Raw genomic sequence first — 27,514 nt, 5'->3', positions numbered from 1 at the left:
GTTTGGCAATGACATTTCGAGTGAGTTTTGGGGCGTTTGGCAGCTCTGTCAGAGCACACAGCTGACAGCCCCGCTCCTTCGCTCTGGGGACGGTTTCTCCTTATTTCACCGCGAAATACTTGGGGGGAAGAGCTCTCCGCGGCCGAGCTGCTGGGCGCACCCCCGGCCGCAGCGCCGCCGCCCCCAAGCGCTGCCCGTGGCCTAGCGAGCCCGGGCCGCCGCTCGGGCGCAGCGCAGCCGGGGCCGCGGCAGACGGGCGGGGCGGGCGGCGCGGCGCTGTGCCGGGCGAGGGCCGCGGGGGGCCGCGGGGCGGGCGCGCCGCCGCTCCCGGTGCTGCCGCTCCCGGTGCCTCCGCTCGGGCGGCTCCTGGCGGCGGCGGCGCTCCGAGCCCCTCCCGGCCAGCGGGAACGGTGGCGGGGCCCGATGGCGAGACCCGGCGCTGCGTGCCCGCCGCCCGCCCGCCGGGTGATGGTGGCCGCCCGGGCGCTGCTGTTCTGGGCGCTGGTGTACAGCTACTGTGGGCTGTGCGCCTGCATCGCCGGGCTGCGGCTGCTCTGGAGCATCGGCCGGCGGCCGGGCGAGACCTTCCGCTGGGTGGTGCGGGAGAACCCCCCCGCCTGCCTCAACGATCCCTCCCTGGGCACCCACTGCTACGTCCGGATCAAGGTGAGGGCTCGGGCGGGGACAGCGGGGGCGGCACCCCTGCGTGCATCCCCCCGCTGCACGGCACCCTGCGTGCATCCCTCCGGTGCGTGTGCAGGGCACCGTGCGTGCTCTCCTATGCATGCGTGTGCGCGGCTACCCGTGCATGCCTTCCTTTGCATGCTCGCACACCTGCGCGCATACATGTGCCTGCCTGCGCCAGCCCCGGGAAGCGGAGCCGTGCCCGGCCGGGCTCGCTGGGGTCCGCCGGGAGGGGCCGCAGGCCCGGCCCGGCTGCTACGGGAGAAGTGGTGCCCGGCGACCCAGGGTTCGGGGAGCGGGTGAGGCGCTCCCCGGCCCTGGGTGTCCCGCACCCGGCGTGTGGTATGTGCCCGTCGCTCCCCACCCCTGCCGTGCCTTCCCTGTTGTTTATGGTTTGCTCAGTTGCATCTGGGAGCCTCTTCGTGCATCAGGCTCGCAGGGAGAACGTCGAGTAAAAACAGAAGTCCTGTCTCTAAGGTTTGTACAGTTAAAGCCACTAGTCAATTTTTATACACATCTCAGATCTCTACCTGTGATTTGCTTCTCCACCTAATGCTCTAAATTAAGTTATATTGGCTTGGTTTCTTTTGCAATTACAGGTGAACAAAGAATACACTGCCAGTTTTGTCAGGTGTTATTTGTAATACAATGAGCACAAAGTTCTGAGGGATCTGTGCAGACGATTTTGTGCTAAGCAGTACTAAAATGAATTATTAAGCCTCATTACTTGCTTGGGTTTTTTGTGTTTTGTTTTGGTTTTGTTTTGGTTTTTTTTAATCTATCATTAGGAGGCATGTGCGTGTTTTTTTACTCATATGCCACATTCATTTTTCCTACAGCACCAACCAGTAAGTGGCTGGGTTGCTGGGGAAATGTGGGGTGTGACTGTAATAAAAGGGTATTGGAGGGAAAATCAAATTGCTGTCAATACAACAGGATCATTCCTTTCAGGAAATACGAAACCCTCTTGCTGCTGGAGAGCAGCCGGCTAGTGTGCTACTTTCTCAATGCATGTATCCTACAGATCTGTGCAGATTCAAGAAAACAAAAAAGTCTGTTTCAGAAAAGATGGCAACATCCCGTCTCTGGTCTGGGAGGCAGAAAAAAGGGAACAGAAAGGAACAACTGAAAAACTAGAGGATGGGCTTTGTTTGGGGCATGTGGCATTTAAACTGCTGCTGTACAAGTGGTGATTGAATATGAGTGAAGGGGACGTGCTTAGAAGCAATGAACAGATTAAAATAAAACATTGAAGGTAAATCCCTAGAGGACACTGAGAGACATGGAATGGAGGAGGGCTCACCCACTGCTCACTACATTGAGAAGAGAAAGTGTGGAAGGAAACAGAGAAACTTCTGCTTTAAGTATAAAAGGATCAAAGGCAGACTGATATGGAGAATGGTAAAGATGATGTAATGGCCCTAAGATTTACTAGGAAGAGATCATTAAGTACTTAGAAACACATAGATACTTTTCTCTCTTTTATCATTATTGTTAGAGGAAAAATATCAGTGTAATTTTGAGCAGAAGTGAGCAAAATGTCCCTAGTATATCCATAGCCAGTATAAAAAACCGCCAGATGTTTCCTTTTCAGAGCCTTTTCAAGAATCAAGACCTAAGTTAATGATTTTGTAGCTGATTAGTGACTTAGCAGTGCTGAAGTAGCTCAGACAATTTGAAGCATCTCTGGCAAGGAAAACTTTTTTCTATGCATTTGTGATCCTTAGCATAATAAAAGCTCTTGATGTACACCAAAGGCACAGGGTTTTCCTTCCCTCTTTAAAATAGCAGAGACAATGAGGGCTCTGACATCTGTCCAGGAGCTGTACAGCCTTTCTTCCTGCAGTTTCCTTCACATGACTTCTAAACAGTGTGTTGCATTTTGTGAGCTCTTTCCCAACTTCTGTATCCACTTCTGTGCCAGAATTCAGTAAACCCTCTAGGTTGTAATTTCAGCTCATTTAAATTCTACTGGATTTGACCTTGAGTTGGTGTAAGCTTGTGTGTATCTACTCCTTTCAATGGCATTTCAGTATTCAGCCTCTGTGCTGCTAGCAATAAGTAACTTGCCTGCTGGTAATTCTCATAAGACCCATTTTCTTAGAAGGGGCATCAGAAATAGTGACTAAAACCAGGGTAGAATATAAGATTATAACATTAAGGTTTTATTTTCTGAAGCAAGTCTGAAACTTTGAACAGTAAAATTAAGTAAAACCACTTACTTTCTAGTTACTTAATTTTGATTGCTTTTGGTTCTTAAGAATCCACGCAGTCCTTTATTGTGCCAAAATGCAACGTGACGGTTTTAAATAGTTGTATCATCTTACAAACTAACTGAAAGACTGGAAATGCATTTAAAGTATACTGTGTCTTAAAGTCTTTCCATAAAGCGCATGGCAGGTGTCCGTGTGAATGCAAGGTGCAAGGTCTGACAATCTGCACTTCCCAGTCACCGTGCCAGGCGGTGCCCGTTCAGGGGTGAACTGGCAATAGTCAACACAGCCTGACCTGAGTTAAAGATGGTCCTCCTTTGAAGAAGCTGTGGCGGGATACTCAGCAGTGCCAGGTGTAGCACATACCTCACCTCAGAATCGCAGAAGACTTCAGCTTCAAAACCTGACAATTCGAAATTATTTTCCTGGGGTGATACATAGTTTCTTAGAATATTGTCTGAAACCATATTCATTCTGAAATCCTAGTATAGCAGTTCTACACAGCAATAAAACCACACTTTTTCTCTTGTTTCAGGATTCAGGGTTAAGATTCCACTATGTGGCTGCTGGAGAAAGGGGTAAACCACTCATGCTGCTGCTTCATGGCTTTCCAGAATTCTGGTAAAACTCCCCACATGCTTTTCTTGTATAAAAGAGAGTGCTTAAGACACCTGAGAGCAGTTGTCCCAGCTTAAGTATCCCCAGTGTGATCCATTTTATGTATCTATGAGTGCTAACTAATGGCAAGCTAACACAAACAGTCTTTTTTGCATTGTCGACCCATTTTTCCCCAAGTATGTAGAATTTCTTCAAATTTTGGGGAGGAATTGCTCATTTTAATGAATTTCTTGTTTGAATAACATTTGTACTAATATGGCTAAACTTATGAATTATAGCAGAAGGTGTTAAAATGAGGATCCATTATATGTCAAGTGCAATATGGATTGCTGAATTTATTAAAAATACTATACATTAACTTTTAACTGGGAGAAGGGAAGAAGAACTATCAGTTCTATAGGCTACTGTGCAGCCTAATTTCAGAGTGCTATTCAGGGAAAAAGGTTCTATTATTAGTTCATCATAAGATGAATGATGAATCAAACCCAATCCTAAATGTTTGTTTATAACAATGAAAAGCAGTCATGTGTCTAATGATTTAACCAAATTGCTCTGGATGTCATTGCCAAGTTTATCTAGTGAAGCATGACTTACAGATCTTACACCGAAAAAACAATAAGGGAATAGCGGTAGTGGTGATGCCAGTAATTTAGCAAGTTAAACGATCCTTTTCCTTTCTGTTATAAACTCAGCTATGGAGCGAGGCTCCACTGTTGGAACTGTGGTCTTTCAAGCTGGACTCAGGTCATACCATGATAAATTGACCCAGATAAAACAGAGGTCAGTTCTTTTCCCTTAGCAATTTCCTATAGATAATAACAGCCTTGAGGATGATGGTAGAAAGTCATATTTATTTTAAGAAATTTTTTAAAGAAGAATATTGGACTAATAATTACTATTTAAAAGGATTAAAACTGTAAACTTTGATTTAAAAGACAGATGGGGGGGGTTGCATATTCTATGCAAACATTATGCATACCTTGCATAATGCATTCTCTGACACAATAAGGCAGCTGAAACTACAGCTGATTTCCCCTACAGTGTGAATAGTAATGAAAAATTTTGCATTTTATGTATATCTTCTACTGAGGTCTGGTATATTATTTTCCAAAAGCAGAAAGCTATTCTTACAGTTTAGAATGGTGAGTCATGCTTTAAGTTACAGTTAATATATTGTATTATCTGGCCATTCAAAAGGAATGAATGAGAAACTGTTATATAGGTCATTTGGACCACCAGTAGCATAGTTTATGTAACTGTTTTTAAAAAGAAGACTACATGCCAATAGTCTATAAAATATTCATGCTACCAATGCTGACGTTGGTTTGTTAATTCAATCAGTGAAGATTTTTTTTTAATACAAGAATAGACATTGTCCTGAGAGCACAAGATAAAATAATCACAATTTAAGAGATATTTTAAAATATCACATTTCTATCATTTGGCTTGGGAAAAAAAAAAAGGGTATGATTCACAGTTCCAGTTCTTAATTATCACAAATCCTCTGCCTTTGAATGTCTCAAGGTTATAATAGGACAACTATAACCAGACAATACTGACCACCTTAGTGAGTGAGGGAGACTGCCTGAAGATGAAAGATCACTTAAGAATATAACACACCAGAGCCATTAAGAGCTTTAGACGCCATAAGAACTTGAAAATTAATACCTATGTTGTGGAAAGACAAAAATAAAATATTTGAAATTGGGCACAATGTGCCGGGTACCTATAAGATGTGTGTGTCAGCTACTAAGCTGCCTTTCAGAAATAATGTGATCAGAAAGTCACAAAATAGTTTCCAGTATTCAGCCTTATGAAAACAAAAGCATTCACCAACAATTCCAAATTCTGCTTGCAAAGCAGTTCCCCAATAGTTGGATTTCATATCTAGTAAAAGGATTTCTTTGAATATAAAACCTACCCATTTGGTAGGTCAGCCATTTCGTGCCTGATGGACTGTTGTGAAAACAGATGATGGGGATAGCAAGCAGGCATTTTCTGAAAACAAAAATAGATTATTTATTTATTTATGGGCCTCGTTGTTTCTTCTTACTGAAGTATACAGGATAGCTCCAACAGTTACCATGGCAAAATCAGCTTCCAAATCATTGTATAATGCCTTTAAAAATATCATTCCTGGAGATCTCAGATAAATCTTGTATTTGCATTCTATGGCACTGAAATTAAAAGGTTCTGACTGTTCTGTTTATATGAATAGAAATTTCTATAATTAATGGATGTTACTGTAGTATTACTTACGTTCAAAATCTCTAATGGGCTGGAGACAAAGCTAAAGAGGAAGAGCCAATGGTCTGATACAGACACTGTTTGATTTAAGGTAGAATTCTGTGCATCACTGCTATGATTGTTGATGATCCAAATGTTTACATCATTTAGCTGCGATTGTTGAAATGAGCAGAAGTAGAAGCTAGATCCTGTCACAGAGCGATGTAGTTGTCTAGAAGGATCACAGATTTTGTATCTGTTTCTATTACAGTGTAAGGTGAGGCCATGCCTGTCTTCATCCTGGCAATTCTGAAATTTATTTGGCGTCAATAACAGTTGAAGGGCAGGTAGTTCTTACAGGATGAGACCCACCATTTTCTTATTATTTTTGCTTCATAATGCACATCTAACATAACACACGGAATGCGGAATAGCACAGGCCTTTGCCTGAGTTCTTAATTTTGTATGTATTTTAACGTGTGTAATGTTACCATTTTTTTTCCGTAGAAACACAAACAATGAAATACTTTGTGTAGTACCAACACATTCAGAGATTGCTCTTGAGCAATTCTGGTTAAGAACAGAGACACAGATAAATGTGTACATAATATAAATCATATAAACTTCACTAAGTTAATTTGCTATTCATTGTATTTCTTTATTTGGTTTACTTAGTGTATGAATCATCTGACATTCCTTTTCTGAAAAGAAAAACCACATGCCTTGAGGCATGTTTCCCTACTTCATTAAAATGTGTGTGTGAGCAAGCCAGGGAGAAGAGAAAGCCTTTCAGACCTCACTTTCATGATGATACTATGGCTCCGAGGAGAAACCAGAATCGTCCTCTGTGTGCTGGGGTTCATGCCTGCTTCCTCTGCAGCAAAGAGACGTGCCGGGCTCCAGGAATTGTTGAAAACACCCGGGCTCTGGCCATGGCCCCTTTCTGGCAGCTGCACCCCCTTACTGGGGAATTCAAGACGGGAGCACGAGACTGCTGGAGTCACAAAGGACCATCAGCATTACCGCTGAGAGAAAAAAGAATCTCATTGCAAACAGAGCCGTACTCATTTACCCTCAGCTATTTGAGAGCAAAAGCATTGAGTGCATTTTGATATCATACTGCTTGACCTTATAACTCCAACTTTTTTTTCCCCTTTGTTAGGTATTCTTGGCGCCATCAATTGCGGGAATTTAAAAGTGAATATCGAGTGGTGGCCCTGGATTTGAGAGGTTATGGAGAAACAGATGCTCCTTCTCACAAAGAAAATTACAAGTTAGATTGCCTGATAACAGATATAAAGGATATTTTGGAATCTCTAGGTGCGTTAGTAGAAGACAAACTACTCAGCTCATAGGTGACTTGATTTTCTGGGAAAAATCCCATAAAGATGTAGTAATGATTTATTTTAAAACTGCATTTTAAAAAATATATACACGTTACAGATATGTATAGATATAAATCTAAGGATATTCACATTTTAAGGAGTATTATCAATTAAAAAGGTTTGGTTTTTAATAATGATGTGTATGTCAGTATAAACAATAGGGAAAAAAGATTTTCCATAATGAGTTTAAAAATAATGTTCCCTATGTGCTGTCAAATCCAGCAGTACAAACCTATGGTCTTTTCCCTAATAAGGTCTTTGCTGACTCCTAACCATTGCACGTAGAGGATAATCTTCTGAATTGGAGTCCAATAGCACTTCCAGACCAAATAGCTTAAATCAGGTGATATTTTTCTTGCACAAACAAGACAGAATAAATATTGTAAGCTTTATAAAGATGATGACAGTACATCTGCTGTATTAAAAAAAAAAATCCCAAAATACTCCCGCACAGTAGTCAGTTCTCAAGAGCTGAATCACTCTGTCTTATACAACAGCGAGAAGAACAGAAGGGAGAACAAGGGACATATTGCTCCCTGTGGCAAATATATGGTGTAGCGGTCTAGAGCTGAAGCGGGTCTGCAAAATTTGCCCCTCCAGTTCAGTTTGCAGCCTCGCTGTTCTGGCGATAAATTGTGATACCTAGTGAATGGTATTTCCCTTCCATACCAATAGCAAGACAAGGGATTACACTGTTATTCACGGAATCGTTTACATTCCCTGGATATTCCAGGAGTAGTGAAACAACTTACTGCATTTCACATGAAGAAATAGTAAAGCAGTGATTCAAGTTATAAGGTTTGAATTTACGTCTTGCTTTGCTTGTGATGTTTGAATATTGTCAAAAAGATTGGGCGGGCAGTCCCCACACTGTGTTTATATTTTCCAGCCGTGGCTGGCTGTGTTAATCTCCATGGTAATGCCATGGTTATGCCTGAGAAGTGCTCTCATCATAATTCAATTGCATAAGGATTTACAATTTTTTTGAAAAAGTATTTCTGGGGCTTGTTATCTTTGTTTGTTCTAACTGCAAGTTAAATTCTTCTGGAGAACTTGATTATCAAAAGCGCTCCAAAAGATTTCTGTTCAGGAGGGGTTATAAGGTGCTTTGACAACTGTGTTCAATTTTATGTAACAATTCTAAACAGTTTGGCTTTTTTGCCTTTCATTTGTAGTATATATGCTCAGCATTACAATCCTCAAAGAGGGGTGTGATGGTATCTAACACTATAGTATGTATTCCAGCAGTGGCTGAAGGAGGAATGGTTAGGCTTTCAAAAAACACAGTCATGATTTTTCTCCCCCCTTATATTGCTGTTAAATTACCATTTTTATTGATGGAAGAAGTATATGAGTGCCAAGAACTTTAAAAATTGCCATCAAAACAGCATATGGAGAAAAGCTACAGGCCTGCTAAGTATATAAATGTGTGTATTTATGTGTGTATATATACGCTATATATATGGCTTTTAAGTATAACACCCACTTTTTACATAATGAGGATGTTCAGCGCTTAGATAACCTCCCCTATTCAGAAAAATTCTTAAGGCTAATTTTGTTTAAGAGGGGCTCAGGAGATTGCTCGGTCTTTCTGTCTGCCATTTCAAACTCCAAACCCACTAGACATGATGAATGTACATACTTTAATTATAATGACTGCAAGTTGAACTGTACATCTAACCCTACATTGGCAAACATGTGAACAGGGTGGCCTTTTGGATACCAAGGAACTTTAGTTTGGTGTTGAGATAATACAGCTAAAGTGTAATTGAAGTCCAATTAAATAATTTTAATAAGTTGTTAATTGTTTAACTATAGTAGTGCACTATTTTCTTCTGGCCATTAGTAATGGAAGCAGTGCAGTATTAAATAGTTAGATTAATAAATGTGCTGGACCACCTATTTTTCCCAATAATGATTTTACTGTCTGTGATAATTTGTACGGATACAAATTCCACTGAAATAAAAGCACAAATCTGTGTTTATATGGTAGGATACAACAAGTGTGTGTTGATTGGCCATGACTGGGGAGGAATGATCGCTTGGTTAGTGGCAATATGTTACCCTGAAATGGTGACTAAGCTGATTGTGGTTAATTTCCCTCATCCTTCTGTGTTCACAGGTGAGTTATCTGCATGTTCATTAAGATTTTGTTAGCTTTGAGGTTGCTAAAGGAGAATAAGCTACTTGCCCCTTTAGATGTTCAGTAGGAAAGCTGCCAGTACTCAGTGCCATCTGGACTGTGTTTTATGAAGCAGTAAGGTATCAAGTATTTGACTTCTGGAAATAATTTATTGTAGGAAGTGGGAGTGCTTGCAACCAACCTTACTGATATTTTTCTTAATCCTTGAAGGTCTGCAAACATAATTTTCATACACATTAATCTGTTTTATAACATTTTGGCAGGATAAAATGCCCTGAACAGGAGTGTCTAGTGCATTACGCCTAGGTTAAGGCCTCACTGCATTATTAAATCTACATAAAACAGCCTTTGTATAAATGTGAATCAGACATTAGAATTTAATGCCGATTTAGGTGACAAGTGACAATTTATGATCTTGTACAATATTCACTGGAACAAGACAGCCTTTGCAGACTACTTACCAGAGGCTCAGGAATGTATAGTAGTTAGCTGAAACAGGGATTTAGGTGCACTAGCACCATTTGTTGCGTGACAGGCTTTGAGCTTGCAAAACATTTCACAGGGATTTGGTCAACATTCAGTAATTCAACTGAAAGTAGTATCTCACTAACTTTAATTTCTTCAGTTGCTGACCTTACCCTGTTTCCATTAAAAAGTCACCCCATTTCCCCAGAAATAGTTAAGAATATTCAGTACAGCTTTGATTTTCATTTCAGTTCAATGTAAATCTCACCTTTTACCACCATGGAACCTGAACCATTCACACATGTTCTCACAGTGTTCTTGGGCACCTTTCTAAGATATTAAAGAACATTTTGCCAGCTAGTTAAGCCTCACTTACCCAAGGAAAGGGCCGTTCACCATCACCTGAGCAAGCAGGAGCTTTTTGCAGCATTTTCACTGAGAGCAGGAGCCAGGCTGTATAGAAGACAAATACGTTTTATTATAATATTTCTTATTATTTGTTGGCTTATTTATTAAAATACAAAATCTGTTCTGTAGCTTGATAAAGTCTCCCTAGATCAACTGTGTTCTACTGTGGATTAAATGAAAATACACAGTTTATAAATTGTGCAGAAAAGTGAAGTGAGAAGTGTTGATGGTCCATCAAGAGAAAATACAATAGGTGACACAATTAAGCATGTATAAGATATGAAAGCTTAGAAGATAGCTGATACTTCAGTTTACTTTGTTTTAAAACACATTTTTATTCACTGTCAGAATGAATGTTTTAGAGATTATCTTCTATGTGGAGAGCACAATTTGCGTTCCTGAATTTGCTTGTGTAAAGGACAGGTTCTAGGCTTCTTGGCACTCGTGTACATTCTGTGGTTGCTTCAAGAGAGTTACATATTTGAATGTCAATGTTGGCTCTTGCAACTCATTGGAGACACAAAATGACAATTAAAAAAAAATAAGATAAATGCAAATTTGGCTATAACATTTTCCTTTTATATATGCTTCCATGGCATTCAAAAGTGACACTCTGTAATCTTCATTACGGTTCTTGAAATTGCCAAGAAGATAACTGTTAGAAAAATTCTGTACTTTTGTGAACAGGATTGATGCTCTCTTTAGAATGTAAGTGGATTATAATCTACAGACTGCTGTTTGATGAGAGAAAGACTTGAAGACTTGTATTTATGCCTCTTATTCCAGAGCTGAAAAAAAATGCTTTAGACTAGCTAACAAACAGATCTCAAAGTGAAAACCTATCACGAGATTTAACTCTCCAGTGTCACTGCCCTCACCTAATCTTTGGCAGGCTTCTGGTGTGCTGACTGTTTCTGTTAACACATGTAAAACAAGTACATTTTAATGGCCCTATCATATACTTATTCCTGAAACAATAATCATCTTTTGTCACATAGCATGCTCTAACGTAATATTTTTAAAACATTCCTTTAAGTTTAAAAAATAGTAATATTAACAGTAATTTTGTTTGAGTCATCAGTTTTCATTTTTAATTCATGGGCATTTTTGTTTCAGAATACATTCTACGACATCCATCACAATTGATTAAATCTGGTTACTACTTCTTTTTCCAAATGCCATGGTTTCCTGAATTCATGTTTACAGTAAATGATTTCAAGGTGAGCAAAATGAGTGCTCTTGTTTATATATTTAACTGTGAGTGATGGAAGAATTACCACCTATGTTGATCCCTTGTGATGTAGTTAGAATTACTGGAAAAAATATGGAGCTTTCTGATTTTTCTGCTTAAGCTTTATATATTTTTATAAAGTAGGCTGTAAGTACATAGAGTCTATGAGATTAACTCTTGCTTTTGCATTTCTGGGAGGCGTTCAGGTACATACTTTTAACATCCAGCACTACAGTGCATTATTCCACCTAGACAGGCAGCTGGTTGTACTTGTACCCACGCCAGTGGGACAGTGTGGTGCCTGGGGAACTCCTGCTGACTTATCCGAGGTTCCTGTGTGTGGCGGGATATCCTCTTGACCCTCAGAGCCCGCCGCAGGGCAGGCAGCCCGGGAGTTCGGGCATCAGATACAGCCAGGTGATTCATTTTGCCTGAGGAACCAACAAGGCCAACACCTTGTGTAGCCTTCAAAAATAAGTACAAGCATGTGAAAGGAAAAAGCAGGTGCAGGCATCCATCCTCCTCCAGGGATACAGCCCAGGGCAGCAGGCTGGGGAGGTTCTGGATGGTTCTGCCTCACGCCCTGTCGCTGCAGGAGCACAGCCCAAAGCGGAGCCTGTGTCTGTGCTGGGCATCCCTGACACCCCCAGCTGCTCAGGGCTCAGAGATGAGAGACGTGCTAATACTGCTATTTGCCTGTCCTTGAGTATTCTGAAGTCAGTTATACCAGAAATAAGCTTGCCATATGCTTTATACATAACTCTCTAAAAAAGCATTTAAACCATTCATTGTACTCTAAACAAAGTATAAGTAGATTTTAGAAAAATATGTCCTGTTGAAGGAGAGAAAAAACATTTTCTAGTGATCTTATATGGTGGCTTTTTGTTCTTCCTTTTGTAGGTTCTGAAAAGTTTATTTACCAGCCAGGCCACTGGAATTGGAAGGAAAGGCTGCAGATTAACAGCAGAGGATATTGAAGCTTATCTCTATGTCTTTTCACAACCTGGAGCATTAACTGGACCCATTAATCATTACAGAAATATCTTCAGGTGAGTGGAACATGCCGAAACAAGGTAAGATATTCTAGAGACCCCTGGAGGCCAAATCTGCTATTGCACCTTCTGCTGCTAAAGCTGAAGGAAAAAACCAAGACCTGTTTCTGAAGTGTCAGCAGGTAAGAGAGGCGCTCAGTGCCAGGTGGCGTGATGGAAGTGAATTGTCTGTGATACCCACACAGCCAGTGACACAGCCAGCCTGCAGAGAAGGAAAATATTTGTTTCAAAATCTAATAAAGCAAAGACCATTCCTCATTCACAGAACCCATGGCAATCACAAAAATCCATCTCTGAATAATACTTACAAAATTAACATCAATTATTTGCATTACAGTTCATATTTAACAATAAGCTCTATGAAGAGCTTATTATTAGATAATACTACTAGATAATATCACACTCAAGTAAGTTACCCTCATTTGTAATTTTAAAGAACCATGTCTGACTTCAATTTTATTGTGTTTGGGCTGTTTTTTATAAAAAGGTGGGCTAGGTTTTTTGTAACTAAGCCTAAAACCAGCCCTAACTTGGGGGTTTTTGTTCCTGCACTGGTCTCATCAAACCCACTGGTAGCAGTAAGCACATATGACAGGGCACATGCACAAACTAAAACTGAGAAATAGTATCATAGTAAGAAATATTTTTACAAGATGAATATTTATTTTATTTTCTCTGTCAGTTTTCTAATGGTTTTAACTTTCCTGAAAGGAGTTGGCTTGGCCTTGGAGACCGATGCCACCTTAACAGGGCCAGAAGGTTTTTAACTCTGCATATACTCTACTTTTGACTTAAAGCCATAACTTAAAGGACTAAACCAGGAGGAGTGGAATTAAACTCTTTGTTTTCTGTTACTGCTTCCAGTCTTCAACAGTGCTAAATCTCCTGCATGCATCTCTAACACAAGACCAGATTCCCAATATTCTTTTAAAATTACAATTCTCTTCCTTCCCTAAACTCACGCAGCCAATTTTTGAAGTGGATTAACTTCTCATTTTCCCTGGTCCAAATTGAGTGCCACCTTTACTGTTCTTTCTATGCCTTCCTTGCTGTTGCTGTCAGGAGAGCAGTTGGCAGGGAAATACTGGGAGGAAAAGGGGATCTGAGGTAGGTGCTGACTTGTACAGGCCAAGAGACAAAACTGGAATGGGAAAGTAGAGAGGTGGTGTATCCTTTTCTAAATAATGTAACACCAAGCACAGACACCCGTGGGGAATGAGATGGCTGTGCTGGTACGAATATACTTATTTAAAGCCATGCAGAGTGGAGGTGAGATCAGCAGGGCTGTCCATGGGCAGTGGGGAGCTGGGGGCTGCTGGCCAGGGCAGGAGAACCCTGAGCACCCTGAGCCTTGTTCTTCCATTGCCTCAGCACCACGCGGCACCGAGTGTGCACGTTAACCAGGCGCTTCTCTGACAATAACAGTGAAACACCTGTGACAGCTGATAGCAGAATCGCTGTGGCATTCAGATGAGATTTAAATATACACAACTCTTATATTAACTATTGTTTCAGGCCTTTTCAGGCTAAAAAAAGCTTAGTATCAATTATTAATCAGAAATTATCTTCACAGCTCTTTGTATGTTTGTGCATTGTTTGCTTTATTTGTCTAATGAAAGTATATCTGTACTGAATTCAGAGAATATTGTTTTAGGTGGTATCAGCCACAGTGCAGCCAACTTTGGACTGGAAAGAAAATATTGTGGTCTTCATTCAGTTCTTGCCACCAGTTCTGATGGTCATATGTTATGGGATGTGAATTATTAAATATTAAAACTGGACTGAAATTTTCACTTCCCCTCATATAAGCTCCTGAGCAGCACTTAGATGCTAATGACTTTTATTCACCGTGACTCCCAGTGGGCTGGCACTGGTGACCTGCGTGTTAAAGGTTTCCAGCTCATTACCATCCACCTGGAGTTTCAGTCTTCAGAGCTTAATTGTCCTGGAAATTTATTTCCAAAGAGGAAATATCCAAATCACCTACTTCATCCATCCATTACCAACACATCCTTGTATAAATAGCACAGCAGTTGTTCCCTTCACTATACTTCAGATACAAAAAATGTTGGAATGAAACTCATAAAGTTTTTGTATCATGCTTGGTTAAGAGAGATAGGTAAGCAGTTGAAGCTTGAATTTCTTCTGCTGTGCCATTTTTTAGAAAATGAGATTACTTCTCTTATAGCAGTTAAGAAGCACTTCAGTATTGGTTTGCTGTAATGATAGCGCTGTAGGAAGGTTTGAGTCTGTTTTTCGAAGACTTAAACTTCACAAGTGGAACTTCGCTTTCTAAATGTGAAATCTACGTGATAATCCTTGTTAAAAGAGATTTGTAGAAACTTGAGGCATGATATAATGTCCCATATTCCAGACTGAAAAGAAATATAGTGCAGCTCATAGGCAATGAAAAATGACAGATTGTTTATCTATGCAGTGTGCATAAAAAGCCCAGTGGAGTTTTCCTAAGTGAGGCTACAAATCTTGCAAAGCACTTAGACATGAAAGAAAAATATTAAACCCTACAGTAGTGAAAAAAGACATATAAATAGTGAAGAGATCCAGAATACTGGATTTAAAAGCTAAAGCGATTAGTCTAAATGCACTGAATCAGATCATCAGATTACCAGTTTTTACAACTGATACTATGGATAAGCTATGGTTCAGTGAGGGAGGTCAGGTTGGTTGAAAAATGAGATTTTAAATCCACTGCTAGGAAAGCCATTTTAAGAATTTTCCTACTTCATCAATCAAAATGAAATGAAATTATTATTTAAACTTATCTTTAATATTTATTGACATTATGTATAAGAGGAAGAATGTCTTCAAAGTCTTCATTTCTTTGTTTTATTTTAAACTAATACATGCCATCTTCTTTGTCTTTCCCTTTTCACAAAGCATAGTGTCTTAACTAACTCCTAAGTTTCAACCTAGCACTTAAGTTTGGCATAAAAATTTGTTCAGAAACAAAACATGTTTGAGCATTAATATAATAAGATTTGTATTGGATCAGGTGGAATCTGCTTTAAATTGCCACAGCTAGGCTGTTATGATATGTGGCTAAGATCAAGCAATTCAGGTATAAATTAGGTAAATTTTTTAGTATCTCTGGAATAAATTCTGGTGGGTTTATACAGTTTATGTTGAAATAGTCTTCCATATCTAGCTACTTGTATCTTTCCTAATGTCCACCTTTAAGATGAGAAAATATTTATAAAATATTCAATTTAAAGTAATCTATTAAGAAAAAATAGTAAGCTTTTACTGAAAGTTTAAATAGGTAATTGTGGTGGTATAATTTTTACTAACATTTTACTTTCTAAGGGCTTTTCTTGAAGTATTCTTCAGATGTCTTGTAATGTATTTATCTTTAAATGCTTTCTGGACAGCCAAAGCTCTGGGTTGTGATGTTGCAGTTCTAAAGAGATTATGACTCCAGGAAAGGCAAATTTTTAAGGAAGTTTGCTTTCACTGTATACAGACGTAGGTATGTAAGTCCAAGGCCTTCAAAAACCTACTGCAGCTCTTTGTAAATGGAATTCTGTTGTACTTTGAATGTTAACATGAATTTCATAGATGAGTGAATGTAACTAAATTTAGTTCAGCATTTTAGATATCAATGTTCTATAGAGCATCTTTTCTACAAATATTTTTATTTTTAGCTATACTACACAATATTTAACTTTGAGTAGGTCTGAAACACTCTAGCTGGGATCTTCCATAGTGACCAACGATCGCAGCCTGCCATTTCCTGGCCAACCATTTTTTGGGAAGGCAGTTTGTCGGCTCAGGTAGCTCAGTGCCTTGAACACTGTAGTCTAAATGTGATTCAAAGCACGGTACTTCATTAAAACCTACTCCCAGTAAATAATACAGGTGCAGAAATTTGCCATAGAATTCATCAACCAAGGGAAAGCCCCTGACCTACGAAATTCTGGCCACATTCCCTTTTACAAAGGTCATGGGGCTCCTGAGCTGTGCATGACGCTGAAGCATCATTCATGTTCCAAAAACAAGACCTGCTGCAATCAACTGCTGATTACAGACATGTTACAGTAAAAGTATCTTCTAACAATTTTACCATCCTTAAAAACAATCAAAGGATTTCATCACAGGACTGTTTTCTTGGTATTGTAGAAGATATCTTGGAACCTAGAAAGCCTGCAATGAGATCCACTGTGTTGATTTCAAAAGTTGGCTGAAATCTGTCTTGGTGATGTTTTGTTAAAATAAGACCTAACTAAGTGTGTTTTATTTTTAAAGCTGCCTACCTTTGCAGCACCATGAAGTCATCATGCCAACTCTGCTGCTATGGGGAGAGAGAGATGTGTTCATGGAAGTTGAGATGGCAGAAATTACACGGATTTACGTTAAAAATCATTTCAGATTAACTATCTTGTCTGAAGCCAGTCACTGGCTCCAGCAGGATCAACCTGACATAGTGAACAAGTTGATATGGACCTTTCTAAAGGAAGAGACAACAAGGAAAAGAGAATGACTGTTTGTACATGTTTTGAGGGGTCTACATAAAAGCTCCTGAGATTTAAAAATTGTTATCAGGGCCATATTTCCAGCCTGCCTTCTATTTTGAGCTCTGTTAGAGGAAAGTGTTTTCAATGTACTGTACATTTGGACACTAATGTTACTGCTAAAAGAAGTAAGTATGAGAATATCTGATACTAACATTGGTTTTACCTGTATAATTGTATTTTGCACATAAAAACACCTGCCTTAAGATATATATGTATTTGTACAGAAAGAAAACCATGGAAAGTTGCTTAGTTTTGTTTTCTCCCTTGCTTTACAGTTTTAATGTGTGGTGCCTTTTACAAATTTATAATGAAACAATAGAGTGGTGCCATACTGAAGGAAGTTTGAGTTTTCATTCTTGATTAGCCTGACTTTTTTTAATGTATTTTACCATTAAACAGTAACTAACTCTTTTTATTATATATATTTTAGCATACTGAATGACCGAAAAACTTCTGGGCACATTTCTAGTCTCCAAGTGAATAATGATCTTGTTGTATTGTTGAATGCAGCTGCTTTGTGCGACGTGTTTTCTTTCTTGACTAAAAAATGGGAAACCTGTACACTCAACATGTCTGAACAAGAACAATGGAAAATTAAGATGTAACATGTATCAAAGCCACCTCTGTCTAATAAAATACAACTTACACTACTCCCTCTATCTGACTTCCTACAGAGAGATTTCCTATTGAAGCTAAGGATTGAGTTTGAGTAGCTGAAGTGTCTGTCCACTGTGCAGCCTTCTTCATGCTGTGATTGTTGTAGTGTCTTGGAAATAATGCCTCATTGTTGGCATTATCCTTCCTGTGTTAGCAACTGCTGTTCTTGTCTCCAAGAACTGCTGCCAACTTCCTGTGTTTATAGGAGGAAGAGACACCGTGATTATGGAAAGAGAGGGTAGAATTAACTTGCAAGTGATGGCAGGGGAGAAGAAAACTGTAGGACAACCACAAAGAAAAAAGCGGCACAAAGCACAAGTTCCCGGAAGAGGTGAGTCACCTGCCTACACTATTTCCAAAGTCTCACTCTGCACCTGCAGAGCAAGGGCAGTGCCCTGGGAACAGGTGAGTACTGACAAGGACCCATCAGGGGAGGCAGTGGAGCCAGGTGGGCCTGAACCAACTGACCACACCAAGTAGATGACAGCTGACAGTTACTGAGGAGTCCCAGCAAGTCCCATTGTACTGCCTGGGTCATCTCATTTGAGCCAGGGTCTCCTGAACAGGTCATCCCCACGGTGAAGTGGCCGGGGCTGGTCTCAGCCAGGTATGAGCTAGAGGCTGCAATCTGCTTCCTCTCATGCAGTTCACAAAATCTGAGCAACAGTCCCCTCAGTACTGTGGTAATGGTCTTGACCTCACCCTTTCCATCTGTGGATATGGTACCTGGCTTTCAAGGATAGTTTTCCCTTAAAAATTGTCAGCATTTATCAACTCAAATGGTTATATGCTGCTTGTACTTGGAAGCTGGAAAGGCTCTTCCCTGTCCCCAAAGGGTGTTGTAGAGTGACTGTTATCACCTATGCAGCAGTTCAGTTCCTTGTCAAGAAAGCTGGCACTGGGCAGTTTGTTTTTTCCTGAGGAGCACCCACTCACAGGGGCCTTCTGGCCACCAGTGCAGAGCTGCCTGCCATGGCCCCGGCGCTCCTATCCTCTGTGAGGAGTGCAGCAGCTGGACGTGTAACGGGCAATAACCGCCAGCCAGACTCCGATTTTAAAACAGCTGGCGCTGCTGTCCTAGGCAGGGCAGGCACCGACTACGTACGATCGTTACTCTCCCTTTCGGATGGAGCGGCACGGACAGACGGGCCGGCACCGGCGCTCGCCCTGCGACCGGCAGAGGGCGCTCCCTCGGCGGCAGCCGGCGCTGGGCGGTACCGCCCCCTGCCGCAGGGGAGGCGGGTGGAGAGGGCCGGGCCTTCCCAGCCCCGCCGGGGGGCCCGCGGGGAAGGGCGGGGCAAGGGGGAGCGCCGCTGGCCCTTATTGGTGGAGGCCACTGCTGGGCACAACCCCTGCGCGGGAGCGGGCCCGCAGCCGCTCCGCGGAGACCCGGTGTCTCGGTGTGCGCCCAGCGCCGCGGTCACGGGGCTGCCTGTGGCGTAAGGGAAGCGCCGCTGGTGGCGACGCGCGCTGTCCGGGTTGTTTCGTGAGTACGGCGGGGCGCCCCTTGGCGGCGTCGGTAAGGGACCGTCCGTCGGTTCCCGCCCCGCGTCCCTGGCGGCACATGGCGCGCTGCGGCGCTGCGCCGAAGGGCCCCGGCCCGGCGGTGGTGGAGCGGCAGCGGCTGAAGGAGGCGCTGGCCGAGCAGCTTCGGCAGGACCTCGGCAGGTGGGCGCCGGGCGGTCGGGGCGCGGGTCCCCGCGGGGAGGCGGCGGTAACGGTCCGTTCTCGCAGGTTGCTGGCGGAGGGGACGCGCTCCGACGTGACCATCCGTGTGGGCGACGCGGAGTTACGGGCGCACCGGGCGGTGCTGCTGGCGCGGGCGCCGCGGCTCTTCGCCGAGCTGGGCAGGGGGCGACCGGCCCGGGAGGTGCTGCGGCTGGACGGCGTGGGGCCCGCGGAGCTCCGGCGATTCCTGCGGTGAGTGCGCGGTGGGCGGGGGCGCCGGGGCAGCGGGCACCAAGCTCGGGCTGATGGGCCGGCACAAGCGCTGCCGCTCCTGTGGCCTTCCTCTTCTGTTTTTCCTGGTGTTAACACCTGTTCTAAAGCTTTCCTATTCAAAGCAGCATCTACACAGCCTTCCTGCAGCGTCTGCAGAGAACTTGCCTGTAACTTAGTTATTTTCCTCTGCCCTGTCCCTCTGCAGACGGCAGCACGTGGCTATACTCTCCACCGTAGCGTGGTTTCGTATGGTATGTAAAGACTTTGTAATAGAACAAGGGAAAAAGCAGCAAAAATCCCAAATGTATCCTTTTAAATTGTCTGTGCTTGCTAATACACATGTTAGCAGGATTACCTGATAAAAACCAACGACGAAAATCTACTCTAGTGTCATGTTAAAAAAGAGTCACAGATCTGGAAACCTAGGAGGACTTCATCAAGTTAGATAAAGATGAATCAAGTTAGAAACTGTGTGGTCATCACTGAAGTCCTAGGGACCAAGGGCTGGGCAGAAAACAGCACAGCTTTCCCACAGAACTGGGGATCTGGGATCTGGGATCCCAGAGTGAGGTGCTGCACCATTGGTGCAGCGTGGGGGCTGGCTCCTCCCTGGGAATGGTGCACAGGTTGGCATGTTCTCCCATTGCCAGCCATTAGCCTGTATCTGACATCTCACTTGTCTTGCTCCCAAACCTTTGGTGAGTACAACAGGGGTGTTGGCTGGTGCCCCCACCAGACCTTGCAGTCCTCCTTGCCCGAGTGCCCCTATTGCTTCTTTCAAAGAATGGGCAGCGCTTCCTTTTCTCTAGCGGAGCTGTGGTGGTGCCATCTGCTTTCTATGAAACAGGGCTGATGTTGGAGCCCATCAGCACTTTGGGGCACTTGGGATTTCGGATGAATTCAGGATGTACATAGAAATCTACGCCCTTGCAAGCTCTTGAGAGTGCTGGCAAGAGGAAGGGGTGCCCAAAATATAACCTATGCTGACCTTTCTCTCTTGGTTTCACTCATTCTCTCCTTAGATTTGTACATAATGTAGCAAGTGGCTATAAAAATAAGTATTAAAGATACTGAAAATTATAATAACTATGAAAGAAAACTTTAACTGAGAGTAATATCTAAAAGACAGAATCATTATGGAACGGGCTGATAACTGGCATTTGTTGGGTTACTGTCAAAAGTCTGGCAGAAGCATTAGCAAAACAACTGGTAAGAAGCAAAACAGCATGGGTTTTGTCATGTATTTTTCTGAACTTGATTATTACTTCCATTTTGTTAATTTGCTTCGCATTCATGTAAGTGGTAGCACAGCAGATTTTCATGCAGAAGCATGGTAACACAAATTTAAAAGATTCCAAATGAATTTAATTAGGAAATAACTATTGGGAATAATTAATTATTTATCTACTGTTATACAATTTATTTTTTTCTTACATAAGCACTTAATATGCCTACAGTTCATTGATACTTGCTTTCAATTTTGCCTGTGTTTGCTGGAGGCAGGTAATGATCCCCAGACTCCTACATATTCTCCAAAAAGCATGGTATTGAAAAACACCTTTACATTCTAAACAGCTCATCTAACTGTAAACCTCCTGTCTGTTCAGTGTGAGTTTAGATTCTTCAAATGAACCTCCCCCTATATTCTAGGCTGTGTATGAAGTGCATTTGGTAAGAAGGTTGTTTATTCTTAACTTAGGGGATTCAAGCAGCACTGAAGACTAAGCTAGCAAATGTTGTGAAAATGTGTGTCACAGAACGCAGTGGAGTTTGACCACAGGGAACTATTTTGGACCAAGGAAGGATGCAGCTTTGGTTGAAAAGAGCCTAATTTACTTGTTGGACTGATGACTTCTGCTAACATCAGTGGCTACTGAATCTTGGTCGTTTCTTACTGCTAAGATGCAAATTAATTAGATTTTCGCAAATCCAAACCAGTGCCTTAAATTACTGCTTGAGGTTGCCTGAAAGCTCTCCTAGCTCTTGGAGTGTGTGAATTGTGATGAGTTGTAACAAAGACCTGTAGCTGCAGTTGAGCTCTTGAGATAAAGTTGTAGTCTTCTACAGAAGTTCTAAGTTTTCTGCTTATAAATACTGTTTCTCTGTAGAGCAGAAGTGGAATACTAATATAGTTATGAAGACTTCATCAAAGCTCTAACAAAATCTCATTCCTTTTCCTGTTTGTGTCCAGCTTTTATTTTAGCTTCCCAAGTGAAAGTGATCTTTCCTTGGGGATTTAGGGATTATTTTTTTTTCTCACAAGCTATATCTGGCATGCGTCTCAGTGAGACAGTACTTCCTTTGGGCCTCTGTCTCTCTTAATCAGGAGAGATATAGGCTACATGTCAGTTGTGTGCTGACAGCTCTGCAGCTCCTCTTACCAGTATTCTGAGCATTTTTGAACAGGATGGAGGACGTGATGAACTTCATGCTGATCTTTCTGGAGAGCCTCAGCATGACATAGGTGACTGAGCACTGCTGTGTTTCCCTCCCTGTACTTGCACTGTCACAGGACACCAACAAGAAACTGCTGGTCACCAGGAAGAACAGCATGCATATTGTAGACACCATTAACCCGACGTTTTTACCCCATGAAGCTAAGGTAATACTGACTCTGCCCTCTGACACCCTTCTGTCGCTCTTCATAACACAACTAGAAAAGGGTCAACAATTGCAAGTGTGTCGATGGCAGGAGGTGCCTGCTCAAGCAGGGTTCTGCAGTCTGCTGTGAGAAGTGAACAACGTAGCATCCCTGAAGGACAGCAGGCTGTAACAGATCATTAGATCATCAATATCTTGCCTTTTGAGAGGCAAACTGGTTTTTACCCTTGTGGTCAGAAAAATACAGCTTTAGGAATAAAAATCTAGGTATTATTCTCATTGTCTCCTGATATTTATATTAAAGGGATCTGATCTAAGGAAGGACAGAGAAGGACCCAATGACAGTCAGATCCAGTTAAAAACCAATAAATATGGATCAAATACAAAGGAATACAGTTGTCATTGTGTCGTTTACTGCCATGGGGGTTAATTTGCAGCACCAGCAGTTGATTGAAAGTAGACCAGCCAAGGCTTCGACCATGTTATGTTTGAATAGTTCTGTATCAGGAAGCAGAAAGATGCTACATCTAGCTTAAGAGCAGACAAAAACATCCTTGAAAGTAAACTCCTAGACAGCATGATGACAGTAAATTCTTTCTGCAGATTAAATGCACATCTTTCCTTTGTAGAATAAGCTTTAGGTGGTAGCAACTGCTATTAATAAAACAGATACCCGGTAGCATTGTTCCAGTTTCATCTGTCACTTAGTCACAGCTCTTGCAATCCCATTGTTGCTCGTGTCTGTCACAATCTTTCCTGTTGGCAGGGAAAAAAAAAAAAAAAAGCCAAGACAGAAGGTGGGTTACCTGTTAAAATTACATGAATTCAGACTGACACTACAGAACACGATGGCTTAGCTCTATTTTCAGCTTGACCTTCTTTTGCATGTGAGGTTTACATAAAGCAGTTGCACCAAATACAACACAACTTGTTTGCAAATATTTGTTCTTTAAATATAATTCCCAGTTACAGTTCCATAACATTGGATTACAAGGTAGCGAAAAAGGGAAACATTTTGTTAAGCAACTTGTGCATGAGATTATTTTTACTGATGGCTAGATTGTTGTAGTCCTCGCTGGACACTGGCTATTTTGGAGGAAACAAAGGTGACTTCTGCTCGTGTATGCTGAATTCCTTTATGCTTGTGCCTCAGCAGTCTTACCCTTAATATCGGCTTCTGCAATCCCCTCCAGTGAGTAATGATTGCAGACTATTTCAGAAGAATAGCATGGCTCACACGTTCTTGAAATTTTGTGGGTTCGCAGTTTACTCCGATATGATCCTTCCTTTTTATCCTCTTATCACTCATGCCTGTTGATGTGGTGTACCCTACCATGCAAGGAGTATCTTCACTGCCTCATGTAACTTGAAAACAATCTAACTGCAAAAAGGGGCTTTCTGTGGCACTTCTGAGTGCATTTAATATCTCAACAACTATTCCTTGTATTAAGACATAAGGGAATCGGCAATCCAGATGAAAAAAATTGTCCCTCCCAAAACAAACTGAATTAACAAACCCCAACCTCTAAATATGGGCAACATGTGAAATTTGCTGTGACTGTCTTCAACTTTGTGGAACAGTAAGTCCTGACTTCTGGAAGTGAAAATGTTCTGTAAAGGCTTATGTGAACAGTGAAAACTGAGAAAGTTAAGAACAAATTATTGTGAAACAAACTGTTTATTTCCCAGGTTAAGGGATTAAGGAATTGTCTCCTCTGAATAGCTAAGCTGTTCTAACTGAATGGCTTTTGTTTATCCAGCCACGTTCTCTGGTCCGAGTTCATTATCACAGCACCAAGTTAGTTTGTTGTGGTTGTAAGTATGAGCAAAGCTAGTCATTGAGAATAATTAGACTTTGCTAAGCAAGGAAAGTGGGAGGGCAATAAGTAAGATACTACATGAAGATTGTAGCTTAGTTATTTATGGTATCTCCTGTTAGGTGAAGAAAGCCTTTACCATGATGGCTTGTTTCTTTTGATGAAAACAGGCTTTGGACACATGCCGAGCAATGGCAACCTTATCTCCTTTCCGCACATATGCCTACTGAAAAGAACCCACAGCATCTGCACAACTTGTAAATAAAAACATAATTTGTCTGTTTTCATTAATTGTATTATCTCCTTAACTACCAAGTAAGCATCCTGTTTTGTCAATCTATTCTAAAGTTAGCATAGTATCTTTTTTTCAGGGCAATTAAACTGAGGCACTGTCACACAGCAGACTTCTCCCCTTTCCTTGTGTGTCAGACTTTTGTGCAGACAGCTTCATGCTATCCATAGTATTTATGATGGAGAAGTTTCTGATTTTCTGATAGACTTCAGCATTAACAATCAGTCTGTGTTGGTAGTTGATTAAAAAAAAACAGCAAGATAGAAAAAAAAAAAAATCTTCCATGGCATTAATGGCTTTTGTTCAGGCCCGCTTTGTAATCTCTTTACTAATGCTCTGCAGATCTGAGCGTATATACAACATGTCCATAACACCATGTACAAGATCCTGTCTATTTATACAGCAAGTGTCTAAAACTCAAAAGCACTCCTCTACTGACAGCAGCGACGTGTGTGTACACGCATGTAGAACTTTAAGGCGAAGGTGGCAGGTAACTGTCCTCTAGACAAGCTCACAGTGAAGAACTTTCACCCAGAGCAGGTGGAAGCAGCGCTGGGGAGCATTCGAAAGGTGAATGACTAAATCATTGAGAAATTTCATTTATTTGGTTAACAACGGCTTTGTGACAATAGGAGAGACTGTCCTAACAGCTTTCAGGAAAGTTTGGTGATAATGGTCTTAATTTTAGTGACTTTTAGTGTTCTCAGAAGTAACAACAAAAATGGGTTCCTCATTATTTTAAATACGGTATGTCTTTAAAATAAAACTTCCCTTCTTATTTGTGTTGTCTCCATAGTCACTAGTGGCATAGACCATTTCTGTTTGGGATTTTGTCAGTCTTGCAGGCAGCGGGTTTGGCGCACAGTAAGGAGATGGACCTCTTGACTCGAAGGATGAAAGAAGCGGATCATAACTCAAAATTGGTTTTGACCCAAATAATATCTTAGGATTTATTGTTAACATAAAAATGTCTTACTGATTCCAGTCAGTATTGCTTTTGTGGCTGTTCTGAGAATTACATGATTGTTCTAATGAGACTGTGTGGTTTTCAAAACTGCAAGGTGTCACATGTCTGCGGTGGATAGAAACAGGTGGGCCTTAAAGTCAGCTCTAAGGCTGAGCAAATTCCCAAAGCATTTTGCATTTTGTTGTGGATGAAAGATCTCCCTAGCTTTTATTTATGCAGGAAGGTACCATTTGATACTCTGCAGAAGACAGTCCAGAAAACTTCACTCTGCCTTTAGAAATGAGCCTATAAAATAAAGGCTGTTGCCAAGCAAAGTTTTCTAGAACAGGTTTTAGAAAGCTGCAGAATCTTCCATCCTGGAAAGAACATCTAATGGTATTTAACTGAGATAAAGGAAAATTTCTAAAACATGCTAAAAACATTCTTGCTGCCTGTGAAGCAGAATAATGGATGCCTCGAGTCTTTCAAAGCAGGAAAGCTACAGTCTGTATTAAGCAGGACTTTAATATGCAGATGTTCTGCTGAGTTTCTGGAAGTAATAAATCCAGGACTGTGGCTGGATTTAAAACATTTACTGAAATAACCAAGGCTCCTTGAATTTTTATAGGAAAAGGTTAATTTCAAATAAAATAATTTGCTCATATCTAGAAACCAGTTTCCTCATTCTGGTGTAACAACATGCCACTTGTTTTATCTACAGAGTTCCTGGTTGCAGTAATCATGCCATTTTTATTGACTCAAGCCCTAGTGATAACAGAATTGCGTTCCTGAGGTTTCTTATGTAGATTATCTGAAAATACCCTGAGAAATCCCAGGAGATTGTTGCCTCATTGCCTACCTTATCAGATTCCCTACAGACATGTTTTTTTTAGTTACTGGCAGAAAGTAAGCAAGAATATTAAAATAATGAATTTATAGCAAAGCAGTGTATCTGTTACCGCTAATCTTCTTTCTCCCTCAAAGTCAACTCATACTGTCTTTACATGTTGAATATGCAATAGCTCTGCAGCAAGAGAGCGGGGAGTAAGTAAAGTTCAGTGCAAGTTTAACCTCAGTGTTATGAATGGCAGTTTTCTGTCAACAAACCCTTACTCCAGGGATCTTCCTGCAGTTTTTCATATTCAGTATTCGTTACCAGTTTACTTCTGTAACTGTGGTATTTGCTTACATCTGCTGAAGATGCAGAGATAAGGTGGGAATTATCGGATTTTATCTAGTAGTGCCACTCTCTATGTGACTTCTAGTGACATTTTTTGGAAGATCTGATGTGGAAAAACAACTTGAAGACAAAACTTCAGAATACTTCTGTGGAATTTTGAAATTTCTAGGTTAATTTGGCTTCTACTCTGAATTTCTGTTCTCGAGTCCTACTGCCATAGAGCTATAAATCACAGAAGTTGGGCACTGAGAAGCATAGTGAACAGGGAAAATGTGTGGAAGTCATGGTCTTGAATTTTGTAACGATTGCAAAATATCCCTGCTCCAGCAAGCAATGCGTGGTCCCGTTCTTAGTAATATGGCATGGTATTACTTGTCTGTGCCTCATACTATTGTTACACCGGGTTGGAAAGTACTATAAATATGACAAGCAATAGATGGTCAGGCCAAGTTCACAGTTTAGTTCTGAAAGCACATACAGGTACAACAACTTTGAAAACCCATGTAAAGAGGGTCCACCCATCTTACTCTTCCAATGTGAAATTTGAGTACACCTGTCGCACGTTTTCCTGGCCCTTGCTTTCAAAATCTAATCAAATATTAAAATTCCTATTCCCTACATCCTTATTTCTTGTCATTGTCTCTTGGTGAGAATGTGTATCACATAAACCAAAACCAAAATTCTGCCTAACTCAATCTTTTAAATATAGGACTTAGGAAGGAAGATGATTTCCTCGTATGTCTTCTCTGCCCCTTTAGAGGACGGTGTTCAAATTACATACTCGAATTACTATGGTCCCAGTATTAACAATAAAGCCTCTTTGCCATGGAGTGACTCAATGCAGATCTGTAACACATCTGCTAAATCAAACTAACTGTAGCTCTTCTGTTAAACTTTGCTAACTTCATCTATATGGTATGAAACCACTGATAAAGCGTGTTATCTGTTCACATTGACTTTTTAAGGCTCCATTAAGTTGCTGAAGTGCAGTATCTTTCTATAAATACGAGAACTTTGCAGTCACAGACTAGGCTTTGTGATCCTTTCCACATCTTGAGCCAAAAATAAGCTGGTGAGAGAGAGATGGGAAAGTGGGAAGCTGGAATTACTCTATGGGCAAAGG

At 41.4% G+C, this 27,514-nt stretch overlaps 2 protein-coding genes across 3 annotated transcripts in view; both read left to right on the top strand.

Annotated features, from left to right (window-relative positions):
* The first annotated feature begins 289 nt into the window (after nt 1-289).
* On the top strand, nt 290-17,607 carry EPHX4 (epoxide hydrolase 4). Its single transcript, XM_082053815.1, has 7 exons — nt 290-666; nt 3,433-3,518; nt 6,904-7,061; nt 9,120-9,248; nt 11,259-11,362; nt 12,274-12,422; nt 16,689-17,607. Exons 1-7 carry the CDS (start codon nt 424-426, stop codon nt 16,921-16,923), a joined length of 1,104 nt encoding a protein of 367 aa, XP_081909941.1. The 5' UTR covers nt 290-423; the 3' UTR covers nt 16,924-17,607.
* Nucleotides 17,608-19,009: 1,402 nt separating this feature from the next.
* BTBD8 (BTB domain containing 8) overlaps nt 19,010-27,514 on the top strand; it is a 39,152-nt gene continuing 30,647 nt past the window's right edge. For both annotated transcript variants that reach the window (XM_082054540.1, XM_082054539.1), the window contains exons 1-2: nt 19,010-19,282; nt 19,349-19,534. In XM_082054540.1, the coding sequence (XP_081910666.1) occupies nt 19,179-19,282; nt 19,349-19,534 (290 nt within the window). In that variant the 5' untranslated portion in view covers nt 19,010-19,178. The remainder of the gene's footprint in view (nt 19,283-19,348; nt 19,535-27,514) is intronic.

The sequence above is a fragment of the Streptopelia decaocto genome, assembly GCF_964273445.1.
Source record: "Streptopelia decaocto genome assembly, chromosome: 5".
Lineage (NCBI taxonomy): Eukaryota > Metazoa > Chordata > Aves > Columbiformes > Columbidae > Streptopelia > Streptopelia decaocto.
Note: the sequence above shows the minus strand (reverse complement) of the source record. Positions and strands in the feature narration are given on the sequence as shown.